Here is a 17,821-nt window from a genome sequence, read left to right on the forward strand (position 1 = left end):
GCTCTCCTGGAGCTCGCTGTCCGGTGAGGTAGATATTGAACACATGATTCTAGTAACAAACGGAGATGAATGAGTTGAAGGAAAGTAACATGATGCCGTGAGAACATCTAGCAGTGGCCCTTGACCTCTTGACTGTACCGAGGAAGGGACACTTGACCCGTAATCTGCAGGCTGAGGGGAGCTCATTGGTTAATCAGGGGTGGGGGTGAAGGACGTTCGAAGTAACGAGATGAACACGTGCAAAGGGCCAGTGGTAGGAGTGGGAACAGTGTGGAGGACCTGAGAAAGGCAGTGAGGCTGAAATGCAGAGATGGATGGGGAGAGTGGACGAGAAGAGGCTGGAAAAGTGGGCGAGGGTCACCTCATTTAGGTCCTAATGTGTCTGTTAAGTATTTTGGTCTTTGTCAGAAGAAGAATGGCAATCCATTAAAGAGTTTTAAGAAGGGGCCTTAATATGATCAGATTCCTGAGTTGAAAAGAAACAGTATCACACACATTAAACGAGGAGATTAATGTGAGAATCCTTCCAGAAGCTGTAAAGTGCTACAGCATCGGTGATTTTAGTTAACGTAGGTCTGGTCCCTCTCCCCGCTGTGCTTTGGTGCACCCCTTAGTGGCTGCGGGCTTGTGCCTCTCATACTCAGCCCAATATACCTGCAGCTGGCAGCCGTCTCTCAGGGGCCAGCAATCGGCTTGGCCGCACTGTTCCCCTTCCTGAAACTTGCACGGCTGAGCTCCCAACGTCGGCCCATGTCTCCGCCCCTGTGCACATCAGCCCCATTCCCCCGGAGAGCCCGCAGTGGTTGGCCGGAGCCCTGTTCTTGGTGCGAGAGCCCCGGGGAGGGGGTGCCCAGGACGGCCAAATCCTGGCTGTGGAGGTCATGGGCTTAGCCTCAGAGCGAGGACACCATCAAAAGCCGCCAGGGGCATCGGGAGGAAAGGAGCTCCAACAAGTGTGCTGTTTGTACAGATGTCCACATCTGTAGCCTTTCTATGTTTTAATTCAACATGACTTTGCAGATGTACACACACGTGAAGAGAGGAATCCTGAGAGCAGAGGCCACGGGACTCCACCACGAACCTAAGCGCCTGGTGTGTTACCGCGTGTGCCCGGGGCTTTCGTCCGCGTGTCCTCAGGCTCCGTGACTCCCAGACTGTGAGGCTCTCCGCCGGAGGCAGAGCTGGAGGAGCACGCCCAGACACCTGCCGCCCCGGGGCTGGGCCTTGAGGGCTCCCCCTCCCCCGCTGAACCCAGGTGGTTCTGTCTCATGCCCTTGCTCCTGCTTGCCTCACAGCAAGGGGCTGCGGCCCCCTGCAGGCTCTCCTGGCCTCAGAGTCACTTACCCTGGGCCTTGACATCATCGACCACGGGGCAGGGGGTCTTCACGATCACATCACTGGGCCTGGAGCGCCGTCCAGTGTTGTCCACTCCCCACAGGGTGAACCTGGCAGACAGGGGAGGGCGCCGTTAGCACAGAGGAGCAGCGGCCCCGGCGGACGGCCATGCTTGGCTAGGGTGGGTTTGCATGTCTCCCCACCACCCCTCTCTTTCTCCATCTGAATGGGCTCTTTGCACCACACCAGCCCCACACAGCTTCCCAGGGGCTGCCTGGATCCCTAGCAATGGCAGCCCCCCGAAATGTTTTCACTATCTGGCCCTCCCACACACCTGATCAGCCCACTGGTATGTGCTGTTTCTAGAACTGTGGCTGAGGCCACCAAACCTGAAGCTGGGGCATCCGATCAGCCTGTATGGAACCTTGCTCGGATCCTGAGTCTTGTCCTACAACCCGGGTCTCAGGCCGGGTCTCAACTCCTTCCTCTGCCCACCTACCCCAGACTCTCTTGAGCTAAGGTTCTCAGGGATGGCCCCAGAGGCAGCCAGGGCACTCCTGACACCTGCACCTGCAGTCTGCCATTCCCACACATGGACACGGTTCCCCTTCACACACCTGTGTCCCCTCCATGGAGCAGGAGTGCTAGGGAGAGAGAAATGAGAGCCTCTGAGGAGGGCCACCATCCTGCAGGGCATGCTGGGACCCTCTGCCTCGGTGCCTGGGAGCCTGGGGTGGTGTGAACTCCCCCCCAGCTGCTCTCACCGCTCCAAGCAGCTTTGCTCTATGCCCTCGTCACCGTAAGCTCCCCACTAACTAACTGGGAATTGATCGGATCCCCAGCTGGAATGAAAATGCCTGTACTCAAGTGAATTCTCACATTACTCTGACAGGGCAATTAGTACAAAAGTTAGGGTCCTAAGCCCTTACTATTTTTAATAGCAAAGCAAGGTGTTAGGAAAGAAGATCTTCCCCCAACCTTCTAAGTAAGAGATGGTGCTTATCCGAAGAACCTTTCCTCAGCAGGCCGGCTCCGTAGGTCCTGGAGGGACGCGGACAGCAGCCAGCTTACTTTGACTACCAAAGCCCACGGAGCACTTCACACATTTTCACGGGGAAGGGCTGCTCCGTTCATTGTCAGCACTATGGTTTCCGCCATCGAGCACTCGTAGGACAGTAAGCAGCTTAGCTAGAGTGAGTGGACAAGAGACAGAAGCCCTACTCCCAGATGAAGGGCTAACTGGAAATACGGTTCGTCCATGACTTCTGGGCCCTTTCCATGTCCGCCTGACTGCATTGTTCAGCCTGTCCTTAGTCTGTGACAACGCCTACCTGATGTGAGCGTGTGTGTGACAGAGTGGGTGTGTGGGTGTGAGGATGTGAGATTGTGTGCGAATGTTTGTGGGAGGTGTGAGAGTGTGTGGGGGTGTGTGAAAGAGCGTGTGGGTGTGAGAGACTGGGTGTGTGAGAGAGCATGTGGGGGTATGAGAGAGTGTGAGAAGGTGTGTGTGTGAGAGTGTGTGGGTGTGTAAGAGTGTGGGTGAGTGTGTGAGGGTGTGTGAGAGAGTGCGTGGGGGTGTGAGAGTGTGTGGAAGTGTGTGGGTGAGTGTGTGAGAACAGACACAGCCTGGCTCTGGCTCCTGAACCTTGGTGTGCAAGGAGCACCCTGGGCCCCTGTGTCCAGGGCTGACCACCTCGTGCGCTTTCACGCATCCCTGTGCAGGTGTGGCGGTTTTTGCTGATGGCTCCAAGTTCACTCCCCTTTTCCGAACTGTCTGCTCCCACAGGCTCCCAGAGGCAGTAGTTCTCCTGTGAGCACAGGCTGTGACGTCGGGGGTGGGCTAGAAGGGGAGTCACCTCCCCGCTCTGGCCTCAGTTTCCTTCTCTGTAAATTGAAGATGTTGAACCAGACACGTTTTAAGACCCCTTTCAACCAGGGCTCCTTAAATGTTTTGTACTGTGGACCCAGAATTCTCAGAATCATGTTTTTTAAATGCATTAAATAAACGCACAGGCTGACAAAATAAGCCAGCTCCTCTGAAACGCCCTTCTGCCTCCGTGGAGCCCAGGTGAAGGGCCAGCTCTATGCTTCCACGTGAGGAAATGAGATCGTGCAGCTGGATCCTTCTGGTAGCCTGGAGCAGCTGCCGAATGAGAAGCAATCAGGGAAGAAAATGCAAACCCTGATTCAATTCTTAACCACCACCACACCCCGGACAAGCAGCTTGCAATTCTGTGGAAGTCACTCCGTGTTGCTGAAACTCAGTTTCCTCAACTGTAAGATGAGAGCGAGACTCCAACCTCACGGGGTCCCCGAGGGTTCCCAGAGGCTCCCGCACACAGGAAGCACCCCATAAACGAAGGCTGAGCTCTCCCTTGTAATGATTAGAAAACTTTGTTGCAATCTTGCTTACAATGACTAGTGCTTCGAAGTAGAATCAGGCTTGAGGCCATGTGTCTCCAAAGATTAATCCGGGGCTCTCTCCTCCTACCAGGCACTGAAGGTCTGGCTTCAAGCTACAGGGAGGACAGGCTCTCCCTGGCCCTCCCCTGCTCTCTTCGCGTGATCTGCAGCGCCACCTAGTGGAGCGCCACGGAGCCGGCGGCTTCTTCCCTACGCCCCATGCACTGTCCCTGACTTCAATCATCAACACAGACGGAAAGCTGGTGCTTTATCAGACATAAGAGGGCAACACTGACGTTCACCCAACACAGCAGAGTGGGAGAAAGTATAAGTTTCAGGTCTTTGATCAGAAAACGTGGCCAGATCAGGCCCACGTGAGGAGGGTCCCAACACGGGTGAGGGCTGGTTCACAGGAATTTCAAAATTCCTAATTAACAGTTGTGACTTAGTGACAGGGATTAGTGAGCTCTTACTATGAGAATTCCAGTTTCGCGGAGTGTGAGGCATTTTACTGCACCATCCCAAAATTTCCTCCTTTTGCCTGTTCCCATTCTCATAAAGGGCCACAATTACCCAATAGCATGAGGGGGCTAAGAATCGTAGGCCAGCTTTCCCTTGTCCTAGTATCATCTTTCCATCTCTGTATTTTCCAGCTCCTCTAGAATATCCCTTGTCTTTATGGATTTTGCTAGTACGATCCCCAAGTGACATCTCTTTTTCCTAGATGGAAGACATCCAGCACCTACGTTCATCTTGCAAGCAACGCCACTCACATTTCTAGTGCTTTTTACCTTTGAATTCTTTACCTGTGGAAAGGGAGCTGATTTATTCTTTGACTACATTCTTGTGACCTCACCTGTACACTGTAAAATGTTTTTCATACCGATGGGGTCAAAAGGTCCCAGAACTACATCACCAGGAATTCTGCCTTGCCCCCACCCCCCAATATTTTCCCATCATGACTTAGATTCCCTCAGTCTCTCTCCTCTTTTGGCGTCTTTTATGTCTCTGCTTCACAACTATTTTACTATTATTCCAGGAGCACAGGGAGAAATGAGGAAGTGCTCCCAGAGAGAATAGGGATGTTCCGAGGGCCACGAGATAGAATCCACCGTATTTTCTTTGGAGAAAAATGTTGACCATCTCTACCTCTATAAACTATTTCGTAGTCACCGGAGCTAGTTTTCTAAAGCAGAGTTCTTGTTATTCTACACCTTTTGTCTAAAAAATTAATAATCTCCCTTGACTTAGAACATTCACTCTATTTTTCCAGAATCACTTCTTCCATTCCATTTTACTCACCATCAGCTTCCGCTCGATCGGACTCCTTGCTAGTTACCTTCATGCCTCTTTGCTTTTGCCCTTGCTGGTTCCTCAGCCCACTCTGCCTTTTCCCACATTACTCTACCTGCTGAAATTCTACATGACCCAAGTGGGTGATGTCCACTCTAGTTAGAAATCAGCTACTCCTCCCTCTTCTCCTCTACATGTTCCTTGTTCTTCCATCTAGACTCTATGTCTTCTGCTCTGATGTTAAAGTTAGTTGTTTGTATATTTCCTTTCTGTGTTGCAAGCCCTTTGAAGCTCTTGTCTCTCTTAATCTTCCCTTTCTGGTCCCTAGAAAGTTCTCTATAATGCTGATCAGGGTAAGACTTGAGAAACTCAAAATATTTTTCCGAGTTTCTAAAGGAACTCAGGCAGCAAAAATGAAGGAGCTCAGAGCCTCGGGACATTCAAGCAGGTGTGTGTCACTCACATGTAGATGGTGTCCGGTTCCAGGCACCGAATGATCAGAGAGATGGTGGTGAGCTGCTTGTCTGGCACCTGAGCGGGCATGGCACAAGGAGACTTTGCTCCAGAGATGATGTCGTCCACAAAGCTCAGCACCGTTTCTGCCCCGGGGTGGGGGGGGGGAGGGGAAGGAATGGAAAAGGCCATGAGAAACAGTGCTGGCCAAGCAAGGAGATGGCATCAGTTCAATGAGAACTTAACATTAGAACTGCCTGGTCCTCAGTCTTCTCAAATTCCTAGTGGAGAAAAAAGACCTAGAAGGAATTGTCTTTTCTGTTTCATGTTTAATCAATTTAGAGCCATTTGTCCGGAGTGAGTTCAGACACAACCATGGCAAGATGGATACACATGTGTGAGCTCTTTCATGAAATGTTCTTGGCAAGGGCAGGGACCACTGCCCGCCCTTCGCAGTACCTTTGCACACAGGGCCAGGGCCCCGGGGGAAGCGGGAGGCAGCTCTCCAAGCCGGAGGGCCGTGCATATGCCTCCCAGCCTTGCGGACCATTTCGGTGGAGCTTACTTGCCCTGCACCAGACTGAGGACGCCTCCATCCTGTGGGGGACTGCACTCACGCGTAGGTTTTAGGGATGATTTATGTTGACCTTTCCCTACATGTAGGCAGCAAAATCCTGAGGCCTGGAACATTGTTCATGGGGTGTTTCCACTTCTCAAAGACTTCCCTCTTCTAGCTGGACCTGGCAACTGCAGGGTTTGCTTTAGGACAAGACACGGGCTAAGCACATCTGTTTGCGCATGCTTTTGCCCAGAGGGGGGTTATTAGCAAAGGAATTTTTTTTTTCTGTAATCATGGCAGTGGTTAGCACAGAATTGTTTCCTAATTGTGGGCTAGGATAACTAGTGTACTGCATTGTTGTTTCTTTGTGAGTGTGCCTAGAGGCAATGAAATGGACACCTCTTTAATAAACAAAAAGAAAAACAAAATCAAAACAAGACTTTGTCAGATGCTCACCATGCAAAAACTCTTAAATGGACGAGATGGCTGTTCTTGCTTCCCTACCTCCCCCCACCCTCTACCCCCGCTCCTCCTGCACTGCCCTTGGACACCAGAGACCTGGGGCAAAGGCTAGGAGGCAGGACATTTTTCTTTTCTCTTCTTTTTACCAATAGATTAACAGGAGCCCATGAAGTCAGAGAGGCTCACCTGTCTCCACTTTGGAGTGGTCCATCCTGTCAGTGACCTTTTCTTGACGGATGAGGTAATCTACAATCTGCACCCCGATCGGAGGCTCTGAGTGTTCCCACTCCAGGACCACGAGGGTGCTGCTGGGCTCATGAACCGTGGAGAGTCTCAGCCTGGGTGCAAGACAGGAAGAGACATGACATGGGGTCCCTGTTGAATCCTGCAATGCTTTTCTGATACTGGCCGCCTTCTCAGTTGTTACACCCTCAAGTCATCCTTCTAACCTTTCTCAACTGACCACTAGAATGATCTCTCTGAGAGCTTGTCTCTTTCACGAGAGAGCAATGGTTCTTGAAGATCCCTGGAATCTGTATTTATTACTCTTAAGTGCCTGTTACACATTAGGAACTCAACATCTGTTTGCAAATAAATAAGTAGTTGAGTCAAAGATGAATGAGCACCTACAGCTTATAGGGTCAGTGGACAGGGCTTTCTGGCTGGCCCTATATAGGGCTTGGAAATATAATTTCTGGATTTGCTCTTAAAAATAAGAGAATGTGCCTATAAAGCTCATACCAAGTCTCCCTGAGGTGGTGTCTGGGAGAGCCCTGCATTAACAAGGCCAAGGTCAGCTCAATTTCCACAGCATTACCAGAGTCTGCCCCGTGGGGGGAACCCTGGCTTGCCCTCTTGCTATGGGTACTAGCATATTTTCTTCCCGACACCTTCTGCTGGCTGGCCCTCGCAACAGGCTCGGTTTAGAGGCTATGCTCCTAGGGGGCTTTACCAGGCAAGAGAAAGTTGACCACATGTCAAGTTTTCCTCAGGGTGATGTCCTGTGGCTGCAGACTTGGGCTCTGATTTCAGGTTCTTTCTTTGCTCTTGGGTTTCTTTGAATATTCTGATTCCTGACTTCAGTTTTTCTTTGCCTTTTCCAGTTCAGAGTCTTTTGCCTTGCCATCTCATTCGTCTTTGTGCCTTGCAAAGACTCACTACACATTATTGACGTTCGTGGTACGGATCTCCTAATTGTCCAAGTGGTTTCAATTTGCTGCCTTGTTCTGACTTCATAGGTGTGTCTCAGGTTTCTCACTGGCTTCCAAATCCGGGTTTCTTTCTAGACCACTGGCTGGTGGGGATTTTCCCGGCTCCTGCTCACTCCAGTGTCCCTCCGTCTCATGCATCCCTGCTGTTCACTTTCATCCTTGGTCCCCATATCTCATGCCCTCCCATAATCATCGACCTCTGCTCTCTACTCAGCTCACAGATGCCTGTCACTGATCTCAGGGGGTCACTGTGCCAGGGGCTACGGATGGAGCACACAAAGGCAACGGTCCATTTCAATTCAGCAAATGTTTGTTGAGCACCTATTATGTATCGGAATGTGCTTGGTGTTCAAGAGGCAGTGGTACACGAGCCAACCCCAGCCCCTTCTTTTATGGAGGGGTCAACAGAAAAACGTACAATTATACATGTGATTATAATAATGTGTGATAAGAACTTTAAGAAGAAATCACGGGAGGCTGTGGGAGCAATAGCAAGGAATTCAACCAGTGGGAAAATAATGCAAAACACATGCTCTTTAGTGGCTTACTATGAAGGGGTGCATAGTTTGCGTATGACATGAAAGATGGAACAGACCCAAAACAGTGCGGATATTGACAAATTCATTAATTAGAGTCATATGCTGAGTGCTATTTTGAAGAAAAAAAGCATTAGGAAGCTTAAGTAAGTAACTAAGCCTTTCTGAGAAGTCAGATTCTGTGAAAATGTGGACGAAAGCCGGCCTCTACTGAGAAATAACAGCACGCATGATTTACATAGATTCGTGTAAAACCAGAGTGCATTTCTATTTCCAATTACCAAGAAACATTCAAGAAACGAAGGTCTGCTACTAAAAGAAGTGGTTAAAGTTGACAAGAGAAGTGAAATCCTTAATAGATGTGCCTGTTTATGGAAATTTAGCCCAATTTGGTCTTTAGCAATGTTATTGCTATAGTAAACACAGGTTTAGAAAGGAAGTCAGCCCTGAGACATCAATGGTTGGATCTCGTGTCCACCCGATGGTAACTGTTTAGTGGCTTCAGTGTTGTGTCAAAATTCAGGTAATTTTCTTAGTGGGTGAATCCATCTAGAAAAGCCATCTGCTTCTAGTGGCTCCCTTTATACCAAAAGAAAGGACTTTGACTAAGAATGAGCTTGATTCTCTTTTGACTCAAGAGATCCAAGTCATGGCCCTAAAGAGCAAGAAGCCAAGCGCTGCTGTATCTAAAACTACCAGAGAGAGAGGACATGTAGACAAAAGAAGACACTAGTTTGCACTGACAGTCTACTGTTGTGTTCTCCTCTTTCTTGGTTCTCTTCCTGGTCAGTCCTGGCTCTTTGATGCCCACCAGCACCTCCCTGCAACAGGACAGAGGGCAGCATCCACACGGCCAGCCTCTTACTTGCTGGCGTCCTCCTGCTGGCTCTCTCCTGCTGACTCGGCCCTCCCACTCCTGCAGGTCCTGACCCTGCCTTTGGGCTTTCATCACCTCACCAATCCATGGGGCCATGCAACTCCAGCTTTCTGCCAGCACTCCTTACTAGACCCCATACGTCTGTGCTTCACTCCCAGGGCAGATGACATAGTAGAGGCTAAGCGGGTGTCTGCCTCGGGCCTTAGCCCGTCAGGATTTACAGGGATTTGGCCAGTTCTATTCAGCCTTCCCCAAGGGCGAAGAAACTGGACATGTTCATCCTGAACCACCTTACCAGCCCTTTTTACTCTGTTCACCCCTCAAATGCAGATAGCCCCTAATGCCCGTCTCCGACCCTCTCTTCTCCAGTTGATACTTATTCGGGAGTATCCTTTCTCATAGCTATGGTTCCATTGCTCATTTCTTTGGGGTTGATTTAAATCTTCTTATCTCTAGTGTCTATTTCTCCAAACCATCTTTCTCTCTACCACTGAACATCTCGGTAGGACTACCCTGCTCTGTCTCCAAGGTGAGTCCAACCAGACACAGCCTTCTCCTCAAACCTGCATATCCTCTGATGCTTCTTTTCTCAGAGGCGGCCTATTCATCTTCCCAGCCACCAGGGGCTGAAGTCTTAGGTCCATTCTCAACTTCTCCCTCTTACACCTGCAAGTCACCCACAATGCCCTGTTGGTTCTACCCAACGTCATCTCTCCGTTGTGTCCTCTCTACGCTATCATGGCTGAGATCATGGCCTCTTAGCCGTGGTAGCTCTGCTCTGTTTGATGACCTTGGAAAAATCATTCAGTCCATCTGAATGCATTTCCTTGTCTCTTAAATGGAAGGGATAGCAAAACCTAATGGTTCCACACGGCACTGCCACCCAGGAAATGTGTCGTTGGCCTAGTAGGGTCTCACTACTGATCTCTCACTTACTCCACTGCAACGTCAGTTTACCCCTCTGATCTTCTGGCCATGCTGTCCTACCCTCTCTACCTTCAAGGAGAAATTCAAGTATGGCCTTCACCATCCCCCAAATTCAGACTTGACCATTCCCTTTCACACTTGACTTAATCTTCTCCAATAATTCTTATAAACCATGTCTTCTCCTATGACCCTCTGTGTGCCTGCCTCCCCTAAGACTGAAAGCTGGCTGAGGCCAGGTGCTGCCTCGTGTTTTTCTTCCTGTTCCCCGGCCCCCGCCCCTTTGCTTTGTAACAAGTGCATGCTCTGTAATGTGTGTTTGCAGAACTGAGAGAGGTGAGCAAGTAAAAGAGAGGCAGAGAAAGGGAGCCATACACAGGCTGTGGGAGAGGCGCACAGGTGGGGAGTCCGTCCGCTCCAAAAGCCGTGGAGTCGCAGCGACACCAGTCCTCGATGACATCTCCAGTCCCTGAGCACCACAGTGAGCTCATGGTGGCCTCCTGCAAGAGCTGCAAGAGAGGGCAGAGGGCAGAGTGAGTGTCCAGGAGCCAGGGCTGGGTCACCACAGTCAAGAGACAGAACCCAGGCTCTGCTTGGTTCTAGATGACTTCCAGCCAGTATGCTGGGGCACCACTTCACCATTTTTGGATCTAAAATTCCTACCCCAGGAGACGAGTTCTGGGAAGCTAGACCTCGTAGGACCTTTCCGGCGCTGCTCTCTCATTAATGGGCCAGTTCACCTCTGTGCTTAGGGCGATAGCCTTGGAAGCAAGTCTTACTTCTCCCTCCTTCTCCATCCGTCAGTCCACACCTGGGGCCCTAGCAACAACAACCTCTTGACCATCCACTGCCCTGACCCCTCTTCCCCTGCCCTTAGGCACGTGGTCCTTTCTCAAACGCCTCTCTGTGCACCCTCATCTGCCCTCTGCACCCTGCCCAGCACAACCTCTGCTGCGTTCCTTCCGCATGTACCCCCCGTGCAGTATTTACGCAGATCTGCCTGGGGTTGTGCTCGTGTGTGAGGCCTCTCTTTCCTGGTAGAAGGTGGGAACAGCGCAACACACAGGTGAAGACCTGCGCTCCACAGCTGTCCGCCCTGGGTGAGGATTTCAGCTCTGCCACTCACTCCATGTGACCTGGGGCAAATTAGATCAACTTGGTTTCCTCCATGGAAAAATGGGATAGAAACAGCACTCTCCTCAGAGGGCTGTTGTGATGATTACATGACATAATAGACGCCAAAGGGCATAGCTTAGTACCTGTGCTGTGCACGCATTAGTCACATATAAATAGTACGCCAGTCATCAATAAATGTCAGCAATTATGGTGTTTGAATGACAGGCTTGGGTCTTATGTGGAAGCATACAAACGCCACAGAGCACAGAATAATTCTTCACATACAGTGATTTCACAGCAGATATTCCCTATTCTATGAAAGCACAAAAGGATAAAATTAGACTAGTCAGGGAATAGAACTTGAGATGGGGCAATTCCTGATGGGCACTGACCCCTCCGTGGGACCTTGCTGCCTCAACCCCAGCCCAGGGACGGGAAGAGGGCACGTGGCCAAACACTCTGGCCGAGGTCAGCTTTCTCTCCGGGTCAGCTCACCACCTGCAGCCTCTGCTTTTCCTGTGAGTCTCTTCTCTCTGACCCACTCTTGCCAAACCCACATAGAAACAGTAAATTAGAGAAATGAAGCAGCCATCTTGGAAAATTTTAGAGCAAAAAAAATGAAAGGGGGGGTGCAGCAGGAGGGAGGGAGGAAGGAAAAAAGGAAGGAAGGAAAAGAAAAAAGAAAAGAATAAGGAAAAAAAAGACAGATAATCTTACAAAAATCGAAATGTCCAACCTGAAAGCCAATACCCCAAGTTACATTCCTTCAGAACTTCACATAGGCCATTCTTAGGTTAGAATAGCTGAAATAAGGGTCCATATTGCCCCTCTCATACCCTTCTACCCCCCCCCCCCAGATTGGGAGCTTCTAGGGAGCAGGGACCAATTCTTGATTGTCAGTATAATATATGTGTAGTTTTAGAATTTCAAGGCCCTTTCAGGGCTAACACTGTGGTTTGAGCTCCACGGTAAACAGGATTTACAGTGGAGGACACGTAGAGTCAAAGAGGTTACTGATGGGGTCGGGTCACAGGCTGGTGACGGGGGGCCACAACAGAACCTGGGCTCCACGTGACTGATTCTCTGACGGCTCCCAGCAGGAAGCCCGGGGCACCATAGGTGCTCACTTCATGCTTTGCCTGACTGAGCCAAATTCAAATCAAAAGTACACTTTCTTAAACTAGGAAAACTGACTTTGGTTGAGCGAGTTGGAATAAAAAGGACATTGTGGCTGCCCACTTACAGTCTTTAATCCATAATTACTAGCTAAGCGCCTGTAAGGGTCTGGTTCCTGGGCTAAGCATTAAGGGTACAGTGGTGCATGAGACCTATACGGCCCCTGCCCACATAAGTCTTGCAGTCAACTAATAAAGAGCCGAACAAACGAAAGTCACATAAGTAACCAAATAACTAGGAGTGGTAGTAAGGGCTCCAAAGGAAAAGTTTGAATTGGGACAGGAGGGACAAAGAAGGGGGAGAGTCTCACAGAGGGGTTTGGGAAGGCCTCCATGAGGATGTGTGTTATCTGAATTGGGAAGGATAGATCAAGAGGTATCTGGTCACATAAGATGGGCAAGTACTCCAGGCGGAAAAACCAACATTGAGATGACTTGAGCCTGGGTGAAACTTGACCTCTAAAATCAACTGAGAAAAGGTTCCTAAGAGCCTAAGGGCAAAGAGGTGCTCAGCAAGTGGCAGGGGGCCAGTCATGGAGGCCGTGTGGTCCATGGTAAGGGGTGGTGTCACATTCCAAGGCCAGGGGAAAGCCATTAAAGTTCTTTAACCCAGGGGAGCAACATGATCGGATTTTCAACCCAGAGGAGTAAGGACTAACACTTATGATGACAGACATTTCTTCAAAAACTTTAACTTTCCACCTTCGGTTCACACAATTCCACAAGTGCCTACTTCCTGAATTCTGGGCTATCAGTAACTGCAGAAGGTAGGATGGGGTAGAAGAGGGAATCAAGAAGGAGCCCTTTTGGAAAGGAAGAGGAAAAGAATTACATTTTTCTTGGTATCGACACTGTGGTGGGCATTGCATGGGGATCCTCATTTGTTATTAGATTTAATCCTGATTCCAGAAAAGAAATCAGGATTTTCCCATTTTTGTTCTTTTTTTGTTTTAGGGAAAACAGCTGAACTTTCAGGCCAAGTTCACCTGTCCGTTCATTCTTCCATTTATTTATTCCATTCATTTATTCAGCGGAGTGCCAACTATGTGTCAGCTACTGCTAGGCACTGGGATTCCATAGAAGAACGAGTGCTTCTTAGAGTCTACAGGACAAATATGTGAACAAAAGCATGAGCACTCATGACAGCTTCAGGAGATGTAGGGGCACAGACAACGGGAGCCACTTGAAGGAATAGGGGCTGGCCTGGGAGAATAAGGGAGGGCTTGTCACAGCTGTGGATGCTTGAGGTGAAACCTGGAAGTACTGTCATAGCAGGAGTTTGCTGGGGGCAGAAAAGTTGGAAAGGCCATTCCTGGGAAAGAGAGTGACAAGTCTGAAGGGCCAGATGCACAACAGAAAATGTGTTGTGTTTAAGGAGATGCCAAGAGTTAAAATTTAGAGGATAGAATATGGAGTGGGCACAACCTAACCATGTAAGGGACAATGAACTGCCCTTGTCACGATATGCTAAGGACTTTCTGCAGAGCTACCGAATTGGCCTGCTGCAACAGGATCTGATGTCCGTATAGGACAGAAAACTCTGACTGGTCTCACAGGAAAACCAGTAAGAAACTACTGTGACAAGAAGATGGTGGCCTGCTATTACAGTGGATGACTGTGATGGGGGTACAATCACAGCAGGATGGATTCAAAGTATTTGTAGTCCCTGGTGATAGACAGATGTTAGGGAGTGACACGAAAAGTCAGGGAAGCATACTTGGCCTCGAGCTTGGGCAATGAGAATCCCATCGACCGAGACTGAAGCACAATGGTAACTGTTTGGGGGTAGAAGATGTTGGGTTGGAGACATCTGGTGGGTTATAATCACTAGACTGAAATATGACATCATAGATGATCTAGTCCAACAGGAGGAGGCCAAAGAGGCTAAGAGAGGTGAGACAATTGGCCCCAGACCTACCAGAGGGGTAGAGATAAGAACACACTTGGAGTTTACTGGTGTCGTGACTTAGCACCCCTTTTCCTTTGCTTCTTCACTCCATGTCTGCATTCTTTGTGAGAAAGGGAAAATTAGAAGGAAAAGCAGAGGAACAGAGAGGATGAGCAGAGAAGACAGAATATGTCTAAGGAATGAGAGAGAAGAAACATGGGATGGTGATGGAAGCACCTCGGGCCACCTTGTCTATGTGTTCAGAAATTACAATGTTCAAATATGGCCAGATGGATGATCTCTCCCAACCCCTCTCTTAAAACTAGTGCAGGGAGACAGGGAAGCGCCAAGGTCTGGCAAGTAGAAGATCCAGGGAGGGAGAAGCTAAAGACACAAATTCCTTCAGCTTCCCCACTTTACCCCGATGCCCCTGCAGGACGCTGGAAGTCTTTGTCCTCCTCTCCCTCCCAGTTCTTCTCTACTCTGCAGCTTTGCACGCCTTGTCCCATAGGGCGGTGCTGTGAGTCTACTTCCTGCCTCTGCTGGTCCGGGGCAAGTGCTCAGGAGCTCTTGGGGCACCAGCTGCAGCAGCCTTGGGTGCTCCCAGAAGACAAAGTGGGGCAGGTAAGGGCACTGGATTAAAGCCACTGCAGCTTTGGGTCTCCATGGTGACATCAACCTGTCCTCCTCATCATCCTTGCAAGCCCCTCTTCCGTGGTCTCTTCTCCCCAGCTCTTCTTCCCCAGTCAGTTCCACGAGAATGAAAAGCAATTCATAGGCCAAAGGAACCATTTTCCTTTTGTGTCTGTGAGGAACCTTGTTTTCCAACACTCGGTGAACTATCATTGGCAGAGGCGGAAAGGCGAAAGCAGCACACACGTGCAAAAATCCCTTCCGGTCTGAGCATCACCTAAGCTCAACGTCACCACAGCTCAACAACTGTGACTCACCAGGTGTCCCTTAAAGGGGAAAGAGAAAGCAGTTATCATCCTACATGAATGGGCACAGCTCTCAGGCAGGTAAGGAGCTCTCTGCTCCGACTCTACTGTCTTGTCCCTCAAGGTCACCTTTGCCTGTAGTGTCAGAAGCCCCACACTCTGAGCTTTTGTTTTTATTCTTGTCATTGTCATCATCGTTGCTGTTGTGTGTGTTGTGACCGACTCTGTTCTTTCTGTCCTTGAGGGGATCAGAGAGCTAAGGAATGAGCTAAGCCACCCCCTGTCTCTGCCACACTTCTCGCTTATCCCTTTGGGGCCGTTCATTTTCTCGTAGCACCTTTGGAAGGGGAGCCACAGAGGGAAAGCAGGGGTGGTTGGGACATGTCATGACCTCGCAGTATAATATAAGGCAGAAGATTTGCATGAATGTGGTGTTTTGTGGTCTTTGTTCTTAGAATCAGAGCCATGGACAGGAAACCATCCCCCCCCAGGCTAAGATCAGACCCTTCCCTTTGGGACCTATGCCTGATGCACTCCTTCTGTCCTCGCTGCAGCCAGTCCAGGCTTGGGATCTGTTCGGGGAGCCAGCCTTCCCCCATAACTGTCCCCTGAGGCTTTCTGAACAATGACTTTGGTGACTATGAATGCCACGCCTCCTGATCTACCTTCTTCCTCCCAGCCCTTGTTGCTCACGAGTCTACACAAATGCTGAGTTGTGACTCCTGCGCCATGACCATGGGTGTTGTGGATGCACTGATTCGACTTAATATGCAAACATGCAAATCTAAGCAAATTATGTGTCTGGATTAGCTAAACAAAAAGTCTCAGCATCCAAATTCTAGCACGGAGCTCAACTACACCCTGTCACCGCCCCCCTCAAGGCCATTCGGAAGACCCTCTGTTGTTGCTGATGCTTCGCTGAGTCCCCTGGGTCCCAGGCCTCTTACCCTCTGGGTCTGGTTGTTGGTCACCAGTTCATAGATGGGGGCTGCTCTGGTCACCTCCAGCAGAACTGGCTCAGCAGGAGTGTCAGGGCTGGATGTCACATGACACAGGGGGCAGGAGGAGGGACATCGTCCCTTGCTCTGGCATTCCATGCGGACTCCAGCTGCCATGCGCTTGGTGCCGGACTCTGACAGGCTGGCGATGTATTCTGGGAACGTCAGCACCTTGGGGTCTCTTTCCCGCTCCTCCGACTCATCGGATGGGGAGTTGCCTGCCAGACACAAAGTGAAAAGGAACAATGAGGCAGGCAAAAGAGCAAGGTCTTGCGTGATCTTGTGGCCCCTGAGTGCTGGAGTCATATCCTAGGAAGGTCCCAGACACGTTCGGGATGTGATTCTGCCGTCCCTGTCAATGTGGGGAACGCGTCCTCCCTGTAACCTATTAGAGTTGGAAACAGCCCTTCCAAATGTGAGAGCGGGTGGTTTCCTTTTGGAGACGCCTCAGCTGCGCCGATCCCCTCCGAGGGATGCGTCTGCCGTGTATGTGACGATCTACGACTGTCGTCAATAATCCAAACAGTAACAACAGGGGGCATTCCAGGGCTCTGTTTCTTCCTCCGTAAAAGGAAGATATTCAATGTACCTACCTCTAGCGCGCGTGATGAATACATGGCAACACAGCGGCCAGTGCACGTCCAGTCATCATCGTGAGAGTTTTGATCATAACTATAGGTGAGATTTACCTAAACTACGAAGTGAGAGCTGTTGCAGGCCTCCTTCCACCCTTACAAGAATTCTCTGCCCGCAGTTCTACTATTGCACCCATTTTATGGAGGAGGAAAGTGAGGTCAAGAGCCTTAAGATGGCACAGCTAGTATGCTGTAAGCGCTGGGATCTGAATCCAGTTTTGTCAGATTCCAAAGCCTTTAAGTCATTGGGGGGGAAGAGGACTTTTCTGCTTCATGATTCATCAATGCATGGAAGACAGGAGGGAGTCTGGGCACTCCACAGCACTCCAAAGAAAGGGATTTATAACGCCCTTGATTGATGAGTGAAGGTAGTTAGAGAAATTCTTGGTTTATTTTTGGTGACAAAGATGAGGAATGCCTAGCTGAAAATAAGTAATACTTTGTTCCCTGTGGAAGAAAACACGGCTTGGTATTTGTCTTCCAGGCCTTCATGATTTCCCATCTAACTTATTCATGCTAGACGAAGATGGAAGTACAGTCCTCTGACCAAAGCCCTCAGGCTCCGTAAGAGATCCCAGACCCATCATGACACAGCTACAGGCCCGGACATGAAACAATTTCATGGAGACCACTGGGCTTCTGGAAACAAGGGGCAGACACAGAACATTCATTCTGGTCCTCTTGGACCGCTCAGGAATGTGGCACTTGATGGGTGAGATCTTTGGGGGATATGGCTGGAACGGTTTGCAAAGGGGTTTCAGAAGGTGACTGTGAGCTACAACTCACTGGTGTTCTCACAGGGTTCTGTCTTGCGGGGTCCAGGGAGCTCTCTGCTCTCCTCCCTCATGTTTGCTATGAGCCCATTTGGAAACGTCCTGCGACGTTTCAACACAGTTGTTTCATTATGCGGATGAGGCATCTTCATCCAGAAGCCCCACCGACACAGGACTCCTTCTGCGCACTAACGCAAAGCACTCACTCCGTGACTGTAAGTGTGAGATCTAATTTATTTCACATT

At 49.9% G+C, this 17,821-nt stretch overlaps 1 protein-coding gene across 2 annotated transcripts in view; it reads right to left on the bottom strand.

Moving 5' to 3' along the window:
• The window catches only part of ASTN1 (astrotactin 1), a 290,796-nt gene that overhangs the window by 12,254 nt on the left and 260,721 nt on the right, over window positions 1–17,821 (bottom strand). For both annotated transcript variants that reach the window (XM_040636245.1, XM_040636244.1), the window contains exons 17-21: window positions 16,118–16,386; window positions 10,429–10,562; window positions 6,692–6,843; window positions 5,495–5,630; window positions 1,345–1,445 (exon numbers count right to left, since the gene is read on the bottom strand). In XM_040636245.1, the coding sequence (XP_040492179.1) occupies window positions 1,345–1,445; window positions 5,495–5,630; window positions 6,692–6,843; window positions 10,429–10,562; window positions 16,118–16,386 (792 nt within the window). The remainder of the gene's footprint in view (window positions 1–1,344; window positions 1,446–5,494; window positions 5,631–6,691; window positions 6,844–10,428; window positions 10,563–16,117; window positions 16,387–17,821) is intronic.

Source organism: Ursus maritimus, unplaced genomic scaffold (assembly GCF_017311325.1).
Source record: "Ursus maritimus isolate PB19 unplaced genomic scaffold, ASM1731132v1 scaffold_2, whole genome shotgun sequence".
Taxonomy (NCBI): Eukaryota; Metazoa; Chordata; class Mammalia; order Carnivora; family Ursidae; genus Ursus; species Ursus maritimus.